The sequence below is a fragment of the Heterodontus francisci genome, chromosome 6 (genome assembly GCF_036365525.1).
Source record: "Heterodontus francisci isolate sHetFra1 chromosome 6, sHetFra1.hap1, whole genome shotgun sequence".
Classification (NCBI taxonomy): domain Eukaryota; kingdom Metazoa; phylum Chordata; class Chondrichthyes; order Heterodontiformes; family Heterodontidae; genus Heterodontus; species Heterodontus francisci.
The window spans coordinates 1,793,457-1,810,472 of record NC_090376.1 but is presented as its reverse complement, the minus strand read 5'-3'; the positions used below and the strand labels follow the sequence as shown (position 1 = coordinate 1,810,472).

Below are 17,016 nucleotides of genomic sequence, written 5' to 3'. Positions count from 1 at the left end.
AGGGACAGTGCTGGGACCACTGACATTTTGCTATATATAAATGACTTGGATCTTGGAATAGAGTAAAATTTCAAAATCTGCTGATGACACCAAACTTGGAGACGAGGCAAACAGTGAGGATGAAATGAACCACCAGCAACAGGACATAGATAGGCTGGCAGAATGGGCAGAGAGGTGGCAGATGGAATTTCATACAGAGAAGTGTGAGGTGATGCATTTTTGCAGAAGCAACAGTGAATTGGCAATATAGACTTAATGACACAGTTCTAAAGAGTGTGCAGCAACAGTGAGACCTGGGGTTGCATGTGTATCGATCTTTGAAGGTGGCAGCACATACTGAGAGAGTAATTAGCAAACCCTATGGGATCTTGGGCTTCATAACTAGAGGCATTGAGTACAAAAGCAGGGAAGTTATGCTGAACCTTTATAAAGCTCTAGTTAGGCCCCAACTGGAGTATTGCCCCAACTCCAGTTCTGGTCACCACACTTTAGGAAGGATGTGAGGTCCTTGAGAGGGTGCAGCGGAGATTTACCAGAATGGTTCCAGGGATGGAGGATTTTAGTTACAAGGTTAGGTTGGAGAAGCTGGTGTTGTTCTCCCTGGAGCAAAGGAGATTGAGGGGAGATTTATAGAAGTGTACGAGATTATGACAGGCTTAGATAAATTAGACAAGGCGAATCTGTTCCCATTAACAAATAGTACAAGGACTAGGGGACACAGATTGAAGGTTTTGGGCAAGAGATGCAGGAGGAATATGAGGAAGAACTTTTTTACACAGCGGGTGGTAATGACCAGGAACTCTGCCCACAAGGGTGGTGGAAGTGGAGACGATCACTGACTTCAAAAGGAAGTTGGATGGTCACGTGAAGGAAATAAACTTGCAGGGCTACGGGGATTGAGCGGGGGTGTGGGACTGACTGGATTGCTCTGCGGAGAGCCAGCATGGACTCGAAGTGCCGAATGGCCTCCTTCTGTGCTGTAAACAACTCTATGACTCTTGGTTGGACCACACCGGGAGTTGCTGTGCGCAGTTCTGGGCACCACACCTTAGGAAGGATATATTGGCCTTGGAGGGCGTGCAGTGCAGAGTCCATGATACCTAGACTCCAAGGGTTAGATTACAAGACATTGCATAAACTGGGATTGTATTCCTTGAAATTTAGAAGGTTAAGGGGTGATTTGATCAAAGATATTAAGGAGAACAGATAGAATAGATAGAGAGAAATTATTTCCACTGGTTGGGGAGTCTACGACGAGGGGACATAGTTTAAAAATTAGAGCCAGACCTTTTAGGAGTGAAACTAGGAAATACTTCGACATATAAAGGGTAGTAGAAGTTTGGAATTCTCTTCCACAAATGGCAACTGATGCTAGATCAATTGGTAATTTTAAATCTGAGATTGACAGATTTTTGTTAACCAAAGGTATTAAGGGATATGGGCCAAAGGCGGATATATGGAGTTCGGTCACAGATCAGCCACTGAATGGTGGGACAGGCTTGAGGGGCTGAATGGCCTCCGGTTCCTATGTTCCTAGGTTTTTAAGGACAGCCTTAAAGGAAGAAAGCGAGGTGGAGAGGTTTAGGGAAGGAATTCCTGAGCTTAGGGCCCAGGCAGCTGAAAGCATGGCCACCAATGGTGAAGCGATTAAAATCGGGGATGCTCAAGAGGCCAGAATTAGAGGAGCACAGAAATCTCAGATGATTGTATGACTGGAGGAGATTACAGAGATAAGGAGGGCCAGGCCATGGAAAGATTTGATCTCCAGGCTTTATCATGAGAATTAAACCTTTCCAGTTAGTAAACTGTGATTTTTCTTGCTCTGTCCCTTTGATTTGGTTTCCACAGAAAGGTGTAGCAGGAGAGGAACACAAGAACACAAGAAGTAGGAGCAGGAGTAGACCGTATGGCCCATCGAGCCTGCTCCACCATTCAATACAATCATGGCTGATCTTAGGATTCAATTCCACTTTAACGCATCCCCCCCCCCCCCCATATCCCTCAATTCCCTGAAAGGACAAAGATCTGTCTATTGCAGCCTTAAATATATTCAACGATGGAGCATCCACAACCTCTGGGATAGAGAATTCCAAAGATTCACAACCCTTTGAGTGAAGTAATTTCTCCTCATCTCAGTCCTCAATGATCGTTCTCTTATCCTGTGACTGTGCCCCCGTGTTTTAGATTCCCTGACCAGCAGAAACAATCTCTCAGTGTCTATCCTATCCAACCCCTTCAGAATCTTGTATGTTTCAATTCGATGGCCTCTCATTCTTCTAAACTCAAGTGAATATAGGCCCAATTTACTCAGCCTCTCATCATAGGACAACCCCCTCATCCCAGGGACCAATGCAAATATATCCTTTCATAAATGTTGAGATCAAAACTGCACACAATATTCTAGATGTGGTCTCACCAAAACCCTATACAATTGTAGCAATACTTCTTTACCCCTGTACTCCAATCCCCTTACAATAAAGGCCAACATGCCATTTGCCTTCCTATTTGCTTGCTGCACCTGCATGCTAACTGTCTGTGCTCCTTGTACAAGCACACCCAAGTTTCTTTGAATAGCGACACTTACAAGTTTCACACCTTTGAAAAAGTATGCTGCTTTTCTATTCTTATGACCAAATTGATTAACTTCACACTTCCCTACATTGTACTCCATCTGCCATCTTGTTGCCCACTCACATAACCTGTCTATATCTCTTTGCAGCCTCTCTACATCCTCCCCACAGCTTATCTTTCCACCTAGCTTTGTATCATCACCAAACTTAGATACATTACTCTCTGTCTCTTCATCTAAGTCATTAATATGGAGTGTAAATAGCTGAGGCCCCAGCACTGATCCTTGCGGCACTCTATTATTAACTGCCTGCCAACTTGAAAATACTCCATTTATGCCCAGTCTTTGCTTCCTGTCTGTTAACCAATCCTCTATCCATGTGAATATATTACCCCAACTCCATGAGCCCCTATCTTGCCTGTTAACCTTTTGTGTGACACCTTATCGAATGCCTTTGGAAATCCTAGTATACTACATCTACTGGTTCCCCTTTATCTACCCTTTGTCAAACAGGATTTCCCTTTAGTAAAACCATGTTGACTTGCTCTAATCATACTGTGCTTTTCTAAGTACATTGTTAAGACTTAATAATAGATTCCAACATTTTCCCAACAACTGATTTTAGGTTAATTGGCCTATAATTCCCTGTTTTCTCTCTCCCTCCTTTCTTGAAAAGTGGTGTAACATTTGCCAACTTCCGGTCTGATGGGACCATTTGTGAATCTAAGGAATTTTGGAAAATCTCTTTTAGAATCCTAGGGTGTAGGGTATCAGGTCCTGGGGATTTGTCAGATTTTAGTCCCTTAAGTTTCTCCAATACTTTATCTCTGCTGATATTAATTTCCTTAATTTCCTCACTCTCTTTAGACCCTAGGTTACGGTCCATTTCTGATAATAGAAACTTATGTTTTCTACTGTGAAGAGAGACACAAAATATTGGTTCACTGCCTCTGCTATTTCCTCATTCCCCAGGATAATTTACATACCAACATAGAAATTAGGAGCAGGAGTAGGCCCCCCAGACCGCTCCGCCATTCAATAAGTTCATGGCTGAACTGATTTCTCACATCAACACCTACCCCCGATAACCTTTCACTCCCTTGCATATCAAGAATATAGCTATGTCTGCCTTAAAAATATTCAAAGACTCTGCTTCCATCGCCTTTCGCGGAAGAGAGTTCCAAAGACTCACGACCCTCTGAGAGAAGAATTTCTCCTCATCTCTGTCTTAAACGGGTGACCCCTTATTTTTAAACAGTGACCCCTAGTTCTAGATTCTCCCACAAGGGGAAACATATTTTCCATATCCATCCTGCCAAGACCCCTCAGTATCTTATGTGTTTCAATCAAGTTGCCTCTTACACTTCAAAATATCAGCGGATACAAGCCTAGCCTGTCCAATTTTTCCTCATAAGATAGCCCGCCCATTCCAGGTATCAGTCTAGTAAACCTTCTTTGAACCGCTTCCAATGCATTTACACCCTCCCCTGTCTCTGCTTCTAAGGGACCAACATTTACTTTAGCTACTCTCTTCCTTTTTATATACCTATAAAACCACTTACAATCTATTTTTGTATTACTGGCTAGTTTACTCATTCTATTTTTTCCTTTTTTTATCGACTTTTTGGTGGCCCTTTGCTGGTTTCTAAAACACTCTCAATCCGCAGACTTGCTACTACTTTTTGCAACATTGTAAGCCTCTTCTTTTAATCTAATACTATCCTTAACTTCCTGAGTGAGCCATGGATGGGTCTTTCTTGCTGAGTTTTTGTTTTTCAATGGAATATTTTTTGTTGAACATTTTGAATTGTTTCTTTAAAGATTTCCTACTGTTCATTTACCGGCATACCTTTCAGTCTATTCACCCAATTTACCGTAGCCAGTTCTCCCCTCATGCCCACATAATTAGCTTTGTTTAAGATTCTTGCTTGTGATTGGAGCATGTCATTTTCAAACTTAACATGGAATTCAATGGTATTATGATCACTATTTCCCAGTGGATCTTTTACTATGACATTACTAATTAACCCTGCTTCATTACACAATACTAGATCTAAGACTGCTTTATCTCTAATTGGTTCTACAACGTATTGCTCCAAAAACGATCCCTAAAACATTCCATAAACCCTTCATCTAGATCACTCTTGCCAATTTCATTATCCCAGTCTACATGGAGATTAAAGTCCCCCACCATTATTACATTGCCTTTGTTACAAGATCCAATAATTTCTTGTTTAATGTTCTGTCCAATGGTATAATTACTGTTACGGGGGCCTGTAAACTACTCCCACTAGTGTTTTCTGATTCTTGCTATTCCTAATTTCCACCCATACTGACTTTGATCTGAGGCTGAGGGTGACTGACAGTACCTCGAGTGAAGATGTCCTCCAAAACCCCAAATGTAAGCCACTGCAAGTATATTCCTGGCCAGCATGTTGTCCTTGGGCAGGATACTGTCATCGAGGCGGGATCGTTGGTGATGAGAGAGTGGGGTGGTCTGGTTCACACCTTCAATAGAAAAATTAATATCATTCCCCCAAAAATACAAAGCTGGGACTTGAACCATTCATTGGCCTCCTGAAGCCACTACCTGCAGTCCCACGGACTCCACCACATCACCAATTTCTACATATGATGCTGGCCATTCATCCATGAGAGGCATCACAGCCAGATCAAAGCTGGATCTGAGCCTGGCTTCACCCAACACTAAGATATGGACATACTGACAGGGTGGCAGTGGTAAGAAGCCGATCTAGCCCCTGGCTAATTCTGGGGCACTGGGAGCTGATTCCAGGGTCCAGACCACTGCCCAAACTGAGATCAGGAACTTAATATAGACCGCAGTCTTGTTTGGAGGTTCAGTATCATCCCGGGGAGGGAGCTTCGTCTGGAGATGGATGCTGTACCTGCCCTGGAAGTATTTGATGGGACAGTGTAGAGGGAGCTTTACTCTGTATCTAACCCTGTGCTGTGCCTGTCCTAGGGAGTGTTTGATGGGACAGTGTAGAGGGAGCTTTACTCTGTATCTAACCCCGTGCTGTGCCTGTCCTCGGGAGTGTTTGATGGGGACAGTGTAGAGGGAGCTTTACTCTGTATCTAACCCCGTGCTGTACCTGAGCTGGAAGTGTTTGATGGGAACAGTGTAGAGGGAGCTTTACTCTGTATCTAACCCCGTGCTGTACCTGTTTTGGGAGTGTTTGATGGGGACAGTGTGGAGGGAGCTTAACTCTATATCTGACCCCATGCTGTACCTGTCCTGGGATTGAGAGACAGTGCGCCCCTGGAATGCTCATTGTTCTGGTCCCGGCATTACATCCCTCACCTATTGTGCCTGTGCCTGGGGTCATTGACCTTACCTACTGCATCCTCTTGTTTTTGGTCACGTGACAAGTGTTTGTCCAGGAGGGCATTAAGAATGCTCCTGAATGACATCACCTCCTGCAACCCAAAGGCCACTTTGTTCTGTTTGACCATGACGTAGTCTGCTTGGTGGGTCAGTGCGGAGGCACAGTGCTGCTCCAAGAATGCCAGAGTTTTGGGAACTAGATCCTGACTGAGTCTTGTCCACACCTCGACCATCTCCCGTGGCACAATGTAGTTATTGTAAATCTTCTCCATCATGTGGGCCAGCACAGCCTTCCACATGTCACTGCCCTGGCAATGCACCAGGTTGCACCAGGTTACTGCTGAGGGAGCAGCGCTGCTAAGGTCACCGATTTCCAGAATAAGGGAAGTAGATTCTGCCAGGGATATCTGTTCCCCATTGGAAAGAGTGAGGCGATGGCCATGAGCCAACAAACTGCTGATGGGACCCATCCAGTCTAAACAAAGCTCACCGTCCAACACGATCCACCTGAGTGGTTCAGGGCAGTGATAGGGTTTCACTTGGGGTGACTTGAACTCTTTCACAAGTGCCCTGGCCTGGGGCCAACTCTCAGCTTCACTCAGCCACTTGGACAGAATCCCATTCTTCCAAGTCTGATGGTCCATGGCTCCCAGAAGCTCCTCTATGGATAGGCTGTTTGGGAAAATGACCGAGACTTGCACCGTTCTGTGTGTGGGGCCAGTGCCATTCAACTGATCCGCTGCATCCTTGAGTTCATTTCTGGCCAATTGATTCATTGTCCTTGACAAAGTCCTGTATGAGGTTGTCTTGCCACTTCCTGAAGGACCAAACATTATCACTCCTTTGCTGATCTTTAGAGCTTGGTAAAGTGCAAGAATATTATCAACTATTTCCTGGGTCACTTGATGGTCTGTGTCCAGAAGCTCCTGTTTAATGGCAGACAGGAGATTGGGATGGTGTTCCAGCTCATAAGGAGGTACACAGGACTTGGGGAACAGGTTTATCAGTAAATTCTTTAGGCTATGGAGTTTCTCAGGGTCTGACACAGTTGGGAAGAGAGTTATAGTGAGAGCTTTCAGGACTGAATACTCTTCAACCAAGAGTATAGATTCAAAGATATTCCCAACTGTGTCAGACCCTGAGAAACTCCATATGATGTTTGGTAGCTCTGTTGCCTCATTGGCCGTGCTTGTTGAGGTTGGGTTGTCTGTCTGCTGATGACGTCCTAACAGACACTGTGCTACAGTGTCTGACTTCTCTGCACCTCCATCAATGCCACTATCTCCTCCATCCCCCTTCAGTTCATGTTGGGCTTGAGCCTGTAAAGGCCCAGAGCGATTTGAATGCCCTGTGCCCAGATTGCTGCCCATTTCTGGGTTCTTTGGCTGCAGCGTTTGGTAAAGGACTTTTGCTGCTGTGTCTATAACTTTATCCATCATTGGTAAGTAGCAGTAATCTGTGATGGAACCAGAATCCTTGGCCACCTCGAAGAACAATAGAATTTTTCTAGATAAATGAGAGGCTTTTAAAAAGCCAACGGAGAAGAGCTTCACCTCAGTGATCACCTTAACATCCGGCTGGATCACACTGACCGGCCTCAACACTATCCGCAGGTTCTCGGGAATCGTGGCGCTCGAATCAAATGTTCGAAGAGTCACGAAAGCACTGTAGTTCACTCTGGCCGGGATGACGTTTCCTGCAAACATAATGCTTCCCAGCGCGGTTGGATCAAACTGCCTCATGTCCTCAGAGCTCCAGCTATATCTGTGCCTGGTGTTCAAGCCCTCGCTTCCTGTTACATTAGGCAGGCTTGTTCCTAACACCTTTCTGTAAGGACCAATGCCTTGGTCCTTGTAGGATGTGTTGGAATTATCTTTTGTGATTAATTGCCTGTAGGAATTCTGGATTGTGGTCAAGTGCTGGCCCAGTATGGACAATGTTCCCGGTGCCATTGCGTCAGTGTTTTCCAGGACTAGCCAGGCCCCTGATTGAATGGCACCACTCAGCACACGGGTGATGAAAGCCAAGTTCATGTCCTTACAGCAGTGGAGGATGACCAGCTGATAGCCGAGTGCCTTGGCCAAATGCGAAAGGGTTGTAGCCTTGCCAGTGCCACATGACCCGACGAGTGCACAAGGATTAAAGTTTTGAAGAGCAAGAACTAATGCCAGGCACATTCTCTCGGTCTGTGGAGTCTGCACAAACCAATGTTTCGTGCCAACATACTCGTAGTCGTAATGAAAGTTACTGCCCAGGACATTGACGTAGCATCTTAGACCAAACTGGCTGTGGTCTCCACCAGGCACTGACAGTCCAAAGTAGCTGACCGATGGCTTCATGGATTCTCTCTTGGGAAAAATCCAATTCAAATCAAATTGATACTTTATGAGTTTTTGCCACTCGAATGAAGCCTCAGATTCGATGTTTGAGGCCATGAGATTGTCACCAATATCCCTGTGATTGATTGACATGGTAACTAAACACTTCAGCAAGGAGAGGATGCGCGGGTCCTCAGGCCCCCAGGTTGAGCGTTTGCAGTACCCACGAACGCTCATCACCAATCTGTCGATTTTTGTGCTGTAGAGAATCTTAAACCACTCTTTACTGGCTGATCTCTTGAACAACACTTTCACCATGTCACTATGCCAACAAATCTCTTCCGCGATCAGGATGCACTGGACTGGGAAACTGCTGGCTAATTTTGAAATGTGCTTCATGAACTGTGCTGCCTTGTAGGCTTCAGATCTGGCTGCAGATTCCATCATGATTGTGCTGTTTATTTCCCTTGCCAAGGCTGTCCTCTCTGTGATGCAGGTCTCCAGGGAACGGAAAAGGCTTTGTTGAATCCTCAGCTCCAGGCTCCGTAACCATGGTATGGTGCTGAAGGTGGGCTCCAATGGGGGGGTCAGATTCACTTTTTCCTGCAGGTCACCATAGATGGCCAACACTCTGACCCTGGGCAAGAGCAATTCCAGGCCAGGACTGCTGTTTAATTCATAGTCAAGGTCCTGCACACTCCGAAAACACTTCTTCACAAAAGGCAGCAGTTTGCGGGGATCACTTTGCAGGGTGAGCAAATGCAACAAGTCATCGTTGCTGAGGAAATAAAGCCGGGTGAATTCCTGTCGGGCTGATTCGAGAAGATGATACATCTGCAGAATGATCTCCTCCATGGCTGCAATTCCACTGCTGAAGATCATCCTGAGGGTCATTCCCTGGTACTTTTTGGTGTCTTGGGAGAGGATGACGGATAGTACCGAGGGATTTGTGGACAGGGCTTGAATCACTCGGCGATACAATCCATCCACCTCTTTAATCTTCAACATCTGTGAAACAAGTGTAGCACAGCCCATGAAGCATTGATGGAACGACCTGCTCCAGAACACACACAGTCCCATCCCTACACCACTCCACCACTCTCTCTCCTAACATTTCCCTGGCTTTTATCCTGATCCTCTGGGCACCATTTTAACCCATGTGGGTATCAAGCGAGTGGAGACCCTTACCCAAAGCAGTGCCAGGGCTGGTTTCTAACTCCTGGGCCTTGTAAGCCTGCCTCTGGTCAGTTGTCCAGCAGGAACAGAAGATAAGTGGCAGGAGGCCTGTGAGCCAGTGTAGAATGTCAGGCAGCAGGAGATGGAGAGCTTTATACCTAAGAAATGCCTGGAAGCTTGGAATTGTGGGTGGGCAGAGAGATTTAGGGGCTCAAATACAAAAATCACTAAAAGCTAGTGGACAGGTACAAAAAACAATTAAACAGGCTAATGAAACACTGGCATTTATCTCAAAGTAGGAATGGAAATGATGCTGCTGTCGTACGGAGCCCTGGTGAGACCCCATCTGGAGTCACTGTGCTCAGTTCTGGGGCCTGCACTTCAGGAAGGAGATACTGGCCTTGGAGGGTATTCAGAACAGATACACCAGAATGATACCAGGGCTAAAAGGATTAAATTATGAGGACCGATATATTCCCTGGAGTTTGGAAGATTAGGGAAGCATTTTTCAACTTGGGGAGACAAGATACCAACATCTTACGGTGATTAAATTTTGAGATGAGGGAAAGGTGGATCCAAGGCTGGATCTTTATATCTAGATAGTATGAGGAAAAAGAGAGAGTAAGGGGGTGAGGAGAGGGTGAGGGGGTGAGGAGAGGGTGAGGGAGGTGAGGAGAGGGTGAGGGGGTGAGGGGGGTGAGGGGGAGAGGAGAGGGTGAGGGGGTGAGGGGAGGGTGAGGAGAGGGTGAGGGGGTGGGGGGGTGAGGAGAGGGCAAGGAGTAAGGAGAGGGTGAGGGAGATGAGGAGAGGGTGAGGGGGTGAGGAGAGGGCGAGGGGATGAGGAGAGGGCGAGGGGATGAGGAGAGGGCGAAGGGGTGAGGAAAGGGTGAAGGGGTGAGGAAAGGGTGAGGGGGTGAGGAGAGGGTGAGGGGGTGAGGAGAGGGTGAGGGGTGAGGAGAGGGTGGGAGGTGAGGAGAGGGCAAGGGGGGTGAGGAGAGGGCAGGGGGGTGAGGAGAGGATGAGGGAGGTGAGGAGAGGATGAGGGAGGTGAGGAGAGGGCAAGGGGGTGAGGAGAGGATGAGGGAGGTGAGGAGAGGGCAAGGGGTAAGGAGAGGGCGAGGGAGGTGAGGAGAGGGCGAGGGAGGTGAGGAGCGGGCGAGGGAGGTGAGAGGGTGAGGAGGTGAGGTGAGGAGAGGGCGAGCGGGGTGAGGAGAGGGCGAGGGGTGTGAGGAGACGGTGAAAGAGGTGAGGAGAGGGCGAGGGGGGTGAGGGGAGGGCCAGGGGATTGAGGAAAGGGTGAAGGAGGTGAGGAGAGGATGAGGGAGGTGAGGAGAGGGCAAGGGGGTGAGGAGAGGATGAGGGAGGTGAGGAGAGGGCGAGGGAGATGAGGCGAGGGCGAGGGGATGAGGGAAGGGCAAGGGAGTGAGTAGAGGGTGAAGGGAGTGAGGAGAGGGTGAGGGAGGTGAGGAGAGGATGAGGGAGGTGAGGAGAGGATGAGGGAGGTGAGGAGAGGATGAGGGAGGTGATGGGAGGATGAGGAAGTGAGGAGAGGATGAGAGAGGTGAGGAGAACAAGGGGGGATGAGGAGAGGGCGAGGGAGTGAGGAAGGGTGATGGACATAAGGAGGCGAGGAAGGTGAAGAGAGGGTGAGGAGAGGGCGAGGGTGGTGAGAAGAGGGCGAGAGGGTGAGGATAGGGTGAGGGAGCTGAGGAGAGGGTGAGGGGATGAGGATAGAGCGAAGGCGGTGAGAAGAAGGCGAGGGGGGTGAGAAGAAGGCGAGGGGGTGAGGAGAGGGTGAGGGAGGTGAGGAGAGGGTGAGGGGGTGAGGAGAGGGCGAGGGAGATGAAGCGAGGGCGAGGGGGGTGAGGAGAAGGCAAGGGAGGTGAGGAGAGGGAAAGGGGGATGAGGAGGATGAGGGAGGTGAGGAGAGGGTGAAGGGGTGAGGAGAGGGTGAGGGGGTAAGCAGAGGGCGAGCGAGGTGAGGGGTAAGGAGAGGGCGAGGGGTAAGGAGAGGGCGAGGGAGGTGAGGAGAGGGCGAAGGAGGTGAGGAGAGGGTGAAGGAGTTGAAGAGAGGGCGAGCGGGGTGAGGAGAGGGCAAGCAGGGTGAGGAGAGGGCGAGAGCGATAAGAAGAGGGTAAAGAAGCTGAAGCAAGGGCGAGGAGGGTGAGGAGAGGGCAAGGGAGGTGAGGAGAGGGTGAGGGGAGTGAGGAGACGGTGAGGGGAGGATGAGGGAGGTGAGGAGAGAGCGAGGGGGGTGAGGAGAGGATGAGGGAGATGAGGTGAGGACGAGGGGGTGAGGAGAGGGCAAGGGAGGTGAGGGCGAGGGGAGTGAGGAGAGGCTGAGGGAGGTGAGGAGAGGGTAAGGGGGTGAGGAGAGGGCGAGGGAGATGAAGCGAGGGCAAGGGGGGTGAGGAGAAGGCAAGGGAGGTGAGGAGAGGGAAAGGGGGATGAGGAGGATGAGGGAGGTGAGGAGAGGGTGAAGGGGTGAGGAGAGGGTGAGGGGGTAAGCAGAGGGCGAGCGAGGTGAGGGGTAAGGAGAGGGCGAGGGGTAAGGAGAGGGCGAGGGAGGTGAGGAGAGGGCGAAGGAGGTGAGGAGAGGGTGAAGGAGTTGAAGAGAGGGCGAGCGGGGTGAGGAGAAGGCGAGCAGGGTGAGGAGAGGGCGAGAGCGGTGAGAAGAGGGTAAAGAAGCTGAAGCAAGGGCGAGGAGGGTGAAGAGAGGGCAAGGGAGGTGAGGAGAGGGTGAGGGGAGTGAGGAGACGGTGAGGGGAGGATGAGGGAGGTGAGGAGAGAGCGAGGGGGGTGAGGAGAGGATGAGGGAGATGAGGTGAGGACGAGGGGGTGAGGAGAGGGCAAGGGAGGTGAGGGCGAGGGGAGTGAGGAGAGGCTGAGGGAGGTGAGGAGAGGGTGAGGGGGTGAGGAGAGGATGAGGGAGGTGAGGAGAGGGCGAGGGGGGTGAGGAGAGGATGAAGGAGATGAGGGGGTGAGGAGAGGGCAAGGGAGGTGAGGGCGAGGGGAGTGAGGAGAGGCTGAGGGAGGTGAGGAGAGGGTGAAGGGGTGAGGAGAGGATGAGGGAGGTGAGGCGAGAGCGAGGGGGTGAAGAGAGGGCAAGGGAGGTGTGGAGAGGGTGAGGGGAGTGAGGAGAGGGTGAGGGAGGTGAGGCAAGGGCGAGGGCGAGGGCAGAGAGGAGAGGGTGAGGGAGGTGAGGAGAAAGGTGCGGGGGTTTGGAGAGAATGAGAGAGGTGAGGCGAGGGGGTGAAGAGAGGGCGAGGGAGGTGTAGAGAGAGCGAGGGGAGTGAGAGGGTGAGGGGAGTGAGGAGAGGGTGAGGGAGGTGAGGCAAGGGCGAGGGCAGTGAGGAGAGAGTGAGGGAGGTGAGGAGAGGTCACGAGGGTTTGGAGAGAATGAGAGAGGTGAGGCGAGGGGGTGAAGAGAGGGCGAGGGAGGTGTAGAGAGGGCGAGGGGAGTGAGAGGGTGAGGGGAGTGAGGAGAGGGTGAGGGAGGTGAGGCAAGGGCGAGGGCAGTGAGGAGAGGCTGAGAGAGGTGAGGCGAGGGCGAGGGGGTGAAGAGAGGGTGAGGCAGATGAGGAGAGGGCAAGGGGAGTGAGAGGGTGAGGATAGTGAGGAGAGGGTGAGGGAGGTGAGGCGAGGGCGAGGGCAGTGAGGAGAGGGTGAGGCAGGTGAGGAGACAGGGGGCTCTTCGCTCCTCGCCACCTTGAACCCCTCCCCTCTTCCCCATTCTCTTCCTTCTTGACTTTGTGTCTGGGAACTGAGTGCTTTGCAGTTCCAAAGGAAAAGCTATCCTTAAAGCCTTGAATAAATGGGATTCCAATCCATTTTCCTCTATCTCTCTCTAGGTTTACTCTGACCGGTGGTCACTCACCAGGTTTGGATCAGGTTTCCGCGCATTCAGCTCCATCTCATAAAACACTTGGTGCAAAAAGACCCATTTATCCTGAAACATCTTCCACAGATCCAGCAGTTCTCCTGGGGAACGAGAAAAGGAGACGTGGGAACACAAAGGGCAGGAGAAGGTCTCCCCACAGGACACAGTCTTCCTTTGTAACCATCAGGTTTGTGTGTTGATCGCGTATCTCTATTTCTGGCTATCTATCTCTATCTTTTACTGTTTGTGGGATTGTTCTGTTGTGAGGGTTGATGGAGTGTGTGAGGAGCAGGGAAAGTGTTGTGTGAGGATATTGGGAGGGTGGTTCAGGTTTAGGTTGTGATATTGTGGGGTGCAGAAGGACTGGGCCAGTAGCAGTGGAGTGAGGGAGTGTTGAGGGGGAGCAGGGTAGTTGATTGTGGGTGCACTGGGAATGATGTGTTGGTGATACGGAGGCAATGGGGCTTGGATGGAGGGGATTTGGAGCAGTGGATAGAGAGCTGGCTGTTTTGGGAAAAGGGCATGAGATCATTTGAAGGAAGACTGTCAATGTCGGACTGTGGATTGGGTGACTTACCAAAGTGCTGGATCATTTCCATGAGTTTCTCAGCGTCTTCTTGGATATTTCCATGGGCTGAGGTTGACACGATCATGCTCAGGGTCATCAAACTATCCTCAGTATGCCATCTCAGCCTTTCCATTTCTGGGACGATCAGACGAAGACATGTTAGACTTTCATCAAAAGCCAGCCCATCTCTCAATGTTAGCCTCCAACTTTTCTCAATGTAACAACTGACCTTGTCCATTTTATTATTACAACTATGGTCAGTTTCCCTCTGAACTTGGCCCTGTTATCTCCTGAGCACCAAGTATGGCATCTTACAAACTCATCCTTCCCCTTCCAGCTGATTGGTGTTCATAGAATCATAGAATAGTACAGCACAGAAGGGCACAATTCAGTCTGTCATGTCCAATCTGGTTGGCTGCAATTGTAACTAAGCTACTCCCATTGAGGGTCATCGCACCATTACCTGCTGCAACTCATTGCTAAGGATGTCAAGAGCTTCAGCTTTCCTTCCTTCTATGTGCTACAGGCTTGTTAAGACCCAAGGTTGGCAGTAACAAGAACTTGTATTTATATAGCATCTTTATTGCAATAAAATGTCCCAAGGCACTTCACAGAGCCATGATAAAACAAAATTTGACACTGAGCCACATAAGGAGATTTGGGAAGCCACATGGGCAGGTGACCAAAAGCTCGGTCAAAGAGGCCGGTTTTAAAGAGCAGCTTAAAGGAGGAGAGGGAGAGGCAGAGAGGTTTAGCAAAGGTATTCCGGAGTTTAGGGCCCAGGCAACTGAAGGCACGGCCGCCAATGGTGGAGCAATTAAAATCAGGGTGGATTTAGAGGAGCGCAGAGATCTCGGAGGGTTCTGGGCCTGGGAGGAAATTACAGAGATACAGGGGGCAAGGGGCTAGAGGAGGTTAAAGAGATAGGGAAGGATGAGGCCATGGAGGGATTTGAAAACAAGGATGGAAATTTTTTTAATTGAGGCATTGTTTAACCTAGAGCCAATGTAGATCAGCGAGTACAGGGTGATAGGGGAATGGGACTTGGTGTGAGTTAGAACATGGGCTGCAGAGTTTTGCATGAACTGGAGAAACATTACAGCACAGAAGAAGACCATTCAGCCTATCATGTCTGCACCAGATTAATTAAATTCAAATTCCACCAGCTGCCATGATGGGATTTGAACCCATGTCCCCAGGATTACTCGTTCAGTGACATTATCACTACACCACTGTCTCCCTTTAATTCTCCAGGATTTCAAGTTTATGGAGGGTAGAATATGGGAGACCAGCCAAAAAGGAAGGTCATGCTTGACCAACCTTGTTGAATTCTATGATGAAGTAACAGAAACCTTGTCTATACAAGGGTAACGTAGTAGATGTAATATATTTGGATTTTTCAAAGGGCAAGGTATAGTACCTTCCCAGCTAAGGTTAGAACATGTGGAATCAGGTGTCAAGTAGCAGAATGGATAACACATCTGCTACAAAACAGAAACCAGAGAGTAGAGGGTTAAAGGCAGTTACTCAGACTGGCAAATGGTGAAGTGGTGTTCCAAAGGGATCGGTGCTGGGACCACTGATGTTCAACATTTACATAAAGAATTTGGATTCAGGAATCCGAATAGTAATTTCAAAATCTGAGGCAATTTGAGGGGTGTAGTTAATATAGAGGAGGACTGCGACAAAATACAGGAAAACATAAATAAAATTGAGAAGAGCATGTAACTGGCAAATAAACTTCAATATAGTTAGTGTGAGGTATTAGATTTTGGTGTGAGGTATTAGATTTTGGTAGGAAGGATAAGGAGGCCACACATTGCTTGGAAAGTAGGAATCTGAATGGGGAAGAGGAACAGAGGGACCTGGGGTACAGATACACAAATCACTGAAATAGTGAGACAGATTAATAAAACAATTTTTAAAAAACAAGCACTGAGATTCATTTCCAGAGAGATGCAACTGCAAAGCTGAGAAATGATGTTAAACTTGGTGAAACACTTGGAGTACTGTGAACAGTTTCACTGTCAATATTATAAAAAAGACTGGAGAAGAAGCTGAAAAAGTTCACATGGGTGACATCAGAACTGAGAGATTGTATCGATCAGGAAAGATTGAACAGACGGGGGCTCTTTTCCCTAGAAAAGAAAAGGCTGAGGGATGACCGGTGGGGTTGGAGAGGGAAGATCCCTGTAAAATGAATGGTTAAGTTGAGGCACAGTGGCGTTTTACCATTCCAATGAATGTTTACGTATTCCAGGCTATGCCAGTCCATTCTTACCGATAAGAACCAATGTTCCACTGTTTTTGGCAGCCCAACCTTCTTGAGGCTGTTGCAGCTTTCCACCTTGAGGTCTTTGGGATTTGTCAGGATGAGGTTGTTGATAATTAACCACTGCAATGTGTGTGACAAGTTTGAACTCATAACGCTGCCAGAATTTCTCCACTGACTGCAGGAGTTGTTGAAGATCAAACTCCTTCCTGGCTTTGACCAAGATCTGAAAAGAACAGGAGGGTGAGCAATATCTGATAGTGTGCAATCCGCAGGCATATCTGGGAGGTCACCAATTCTCTCTATGTTATGAGGAACAGCTATATCTCCTTCTCTATCCACAGAATGAAGCAAGATCAGACAGCACTAAGTTTCACCTGCATGCTTGCGCAGGCTTCCCAAGGTCCAGAATCAACTGACTGTGCACACATTGTCAATTACCAGTTTGGTATCTTTCTGCATCGAAAGGAAATCCACAGCCTCGATCGATATACAGCTGGTTTGTGACCTATCCGGGCAGCAGTCTTTCATTCTGCATCAGCCCACTTTGCTTTCTTTATTCCAACCAGGTTGGCCAGTTGCAGGCTGAATATTGGGTGACAAAGTAGCCCCCTTTTGACATGGCTTATGACTGGTCTCAGGAACACATGTGTAGCTGCGGAGCACACCTACAACAAGGGCAATGCTACCACAAGGAACATCATCAATCAAACAATTGGCATGCTCAAGCAATGCTTCTGTTGCCTGGACTGTGCCAACTGGGAGGAGTTTGCCATTCATCCCTGACTGGCTATCCAGATTGTTGTCGTTATATATGTATATATTGTTATACTATCTATAAAGTGTTAGGAACTAATTAGCTAGGAACTAGTTGTTATGTGTAAGTG

The 17,016-nt window shown here is 48.6% G+C and overlaps 2 protein-coding genes across 2 annotated transcripts in view; both read right to left on the bottom strand.

The window, feature by feature from the left end:
* The window catches only part of LOC137371058 (dynein heavy chain domain-containing protein 1), a 373,825-nt gene that overhangs the window by 139,962 nt on the left and 216,847 nt on the right, over nt 1-17,016 (bottom strand). The window contains exons 17-21 of the mRNA XM_068032957.1: nt 15,278-15,341; nt 13,867-13,992; nt 13,287-13,390; nt 5,926-9,241; nt 4,939-5,077 (exon numbers count right to left, since the gene is read on the bottom strand). Coding sequence (XP_067889058.1) covers nt 4,939-5,077; nt 5,926-9,241; nt 13,287-13,390; nt 13,867-13,992; nt 15,278-15,341 — 3,749 coding nt within the window. The remainder of the gene's footprint in view (nt 1-4,938; nt 5,078-5,925; nt 9,242-13,286; nt 13,391-13,866; nt 13,993-15,277; nt 15,342-17,016) is intronic.
* LOC137371070 (uncharacterized) overlaps nt 16,079-17,016 on the bottom strand; it is a 75,120-nt gene continuing 74,182 nt past the window's right edge. The window contains exon 3 of the mRNA XM_068032968.1: nt 16,079-16,355. Within this exon, the coding sequence (XP_067889069.1) occupies nt 16,119-16,355 (237 nt within the window). The 3' untranslated portion in view covers nt 16,079-16,118. The remainder of the gene's footprint in view (nt 16,356-17,016) is intronic.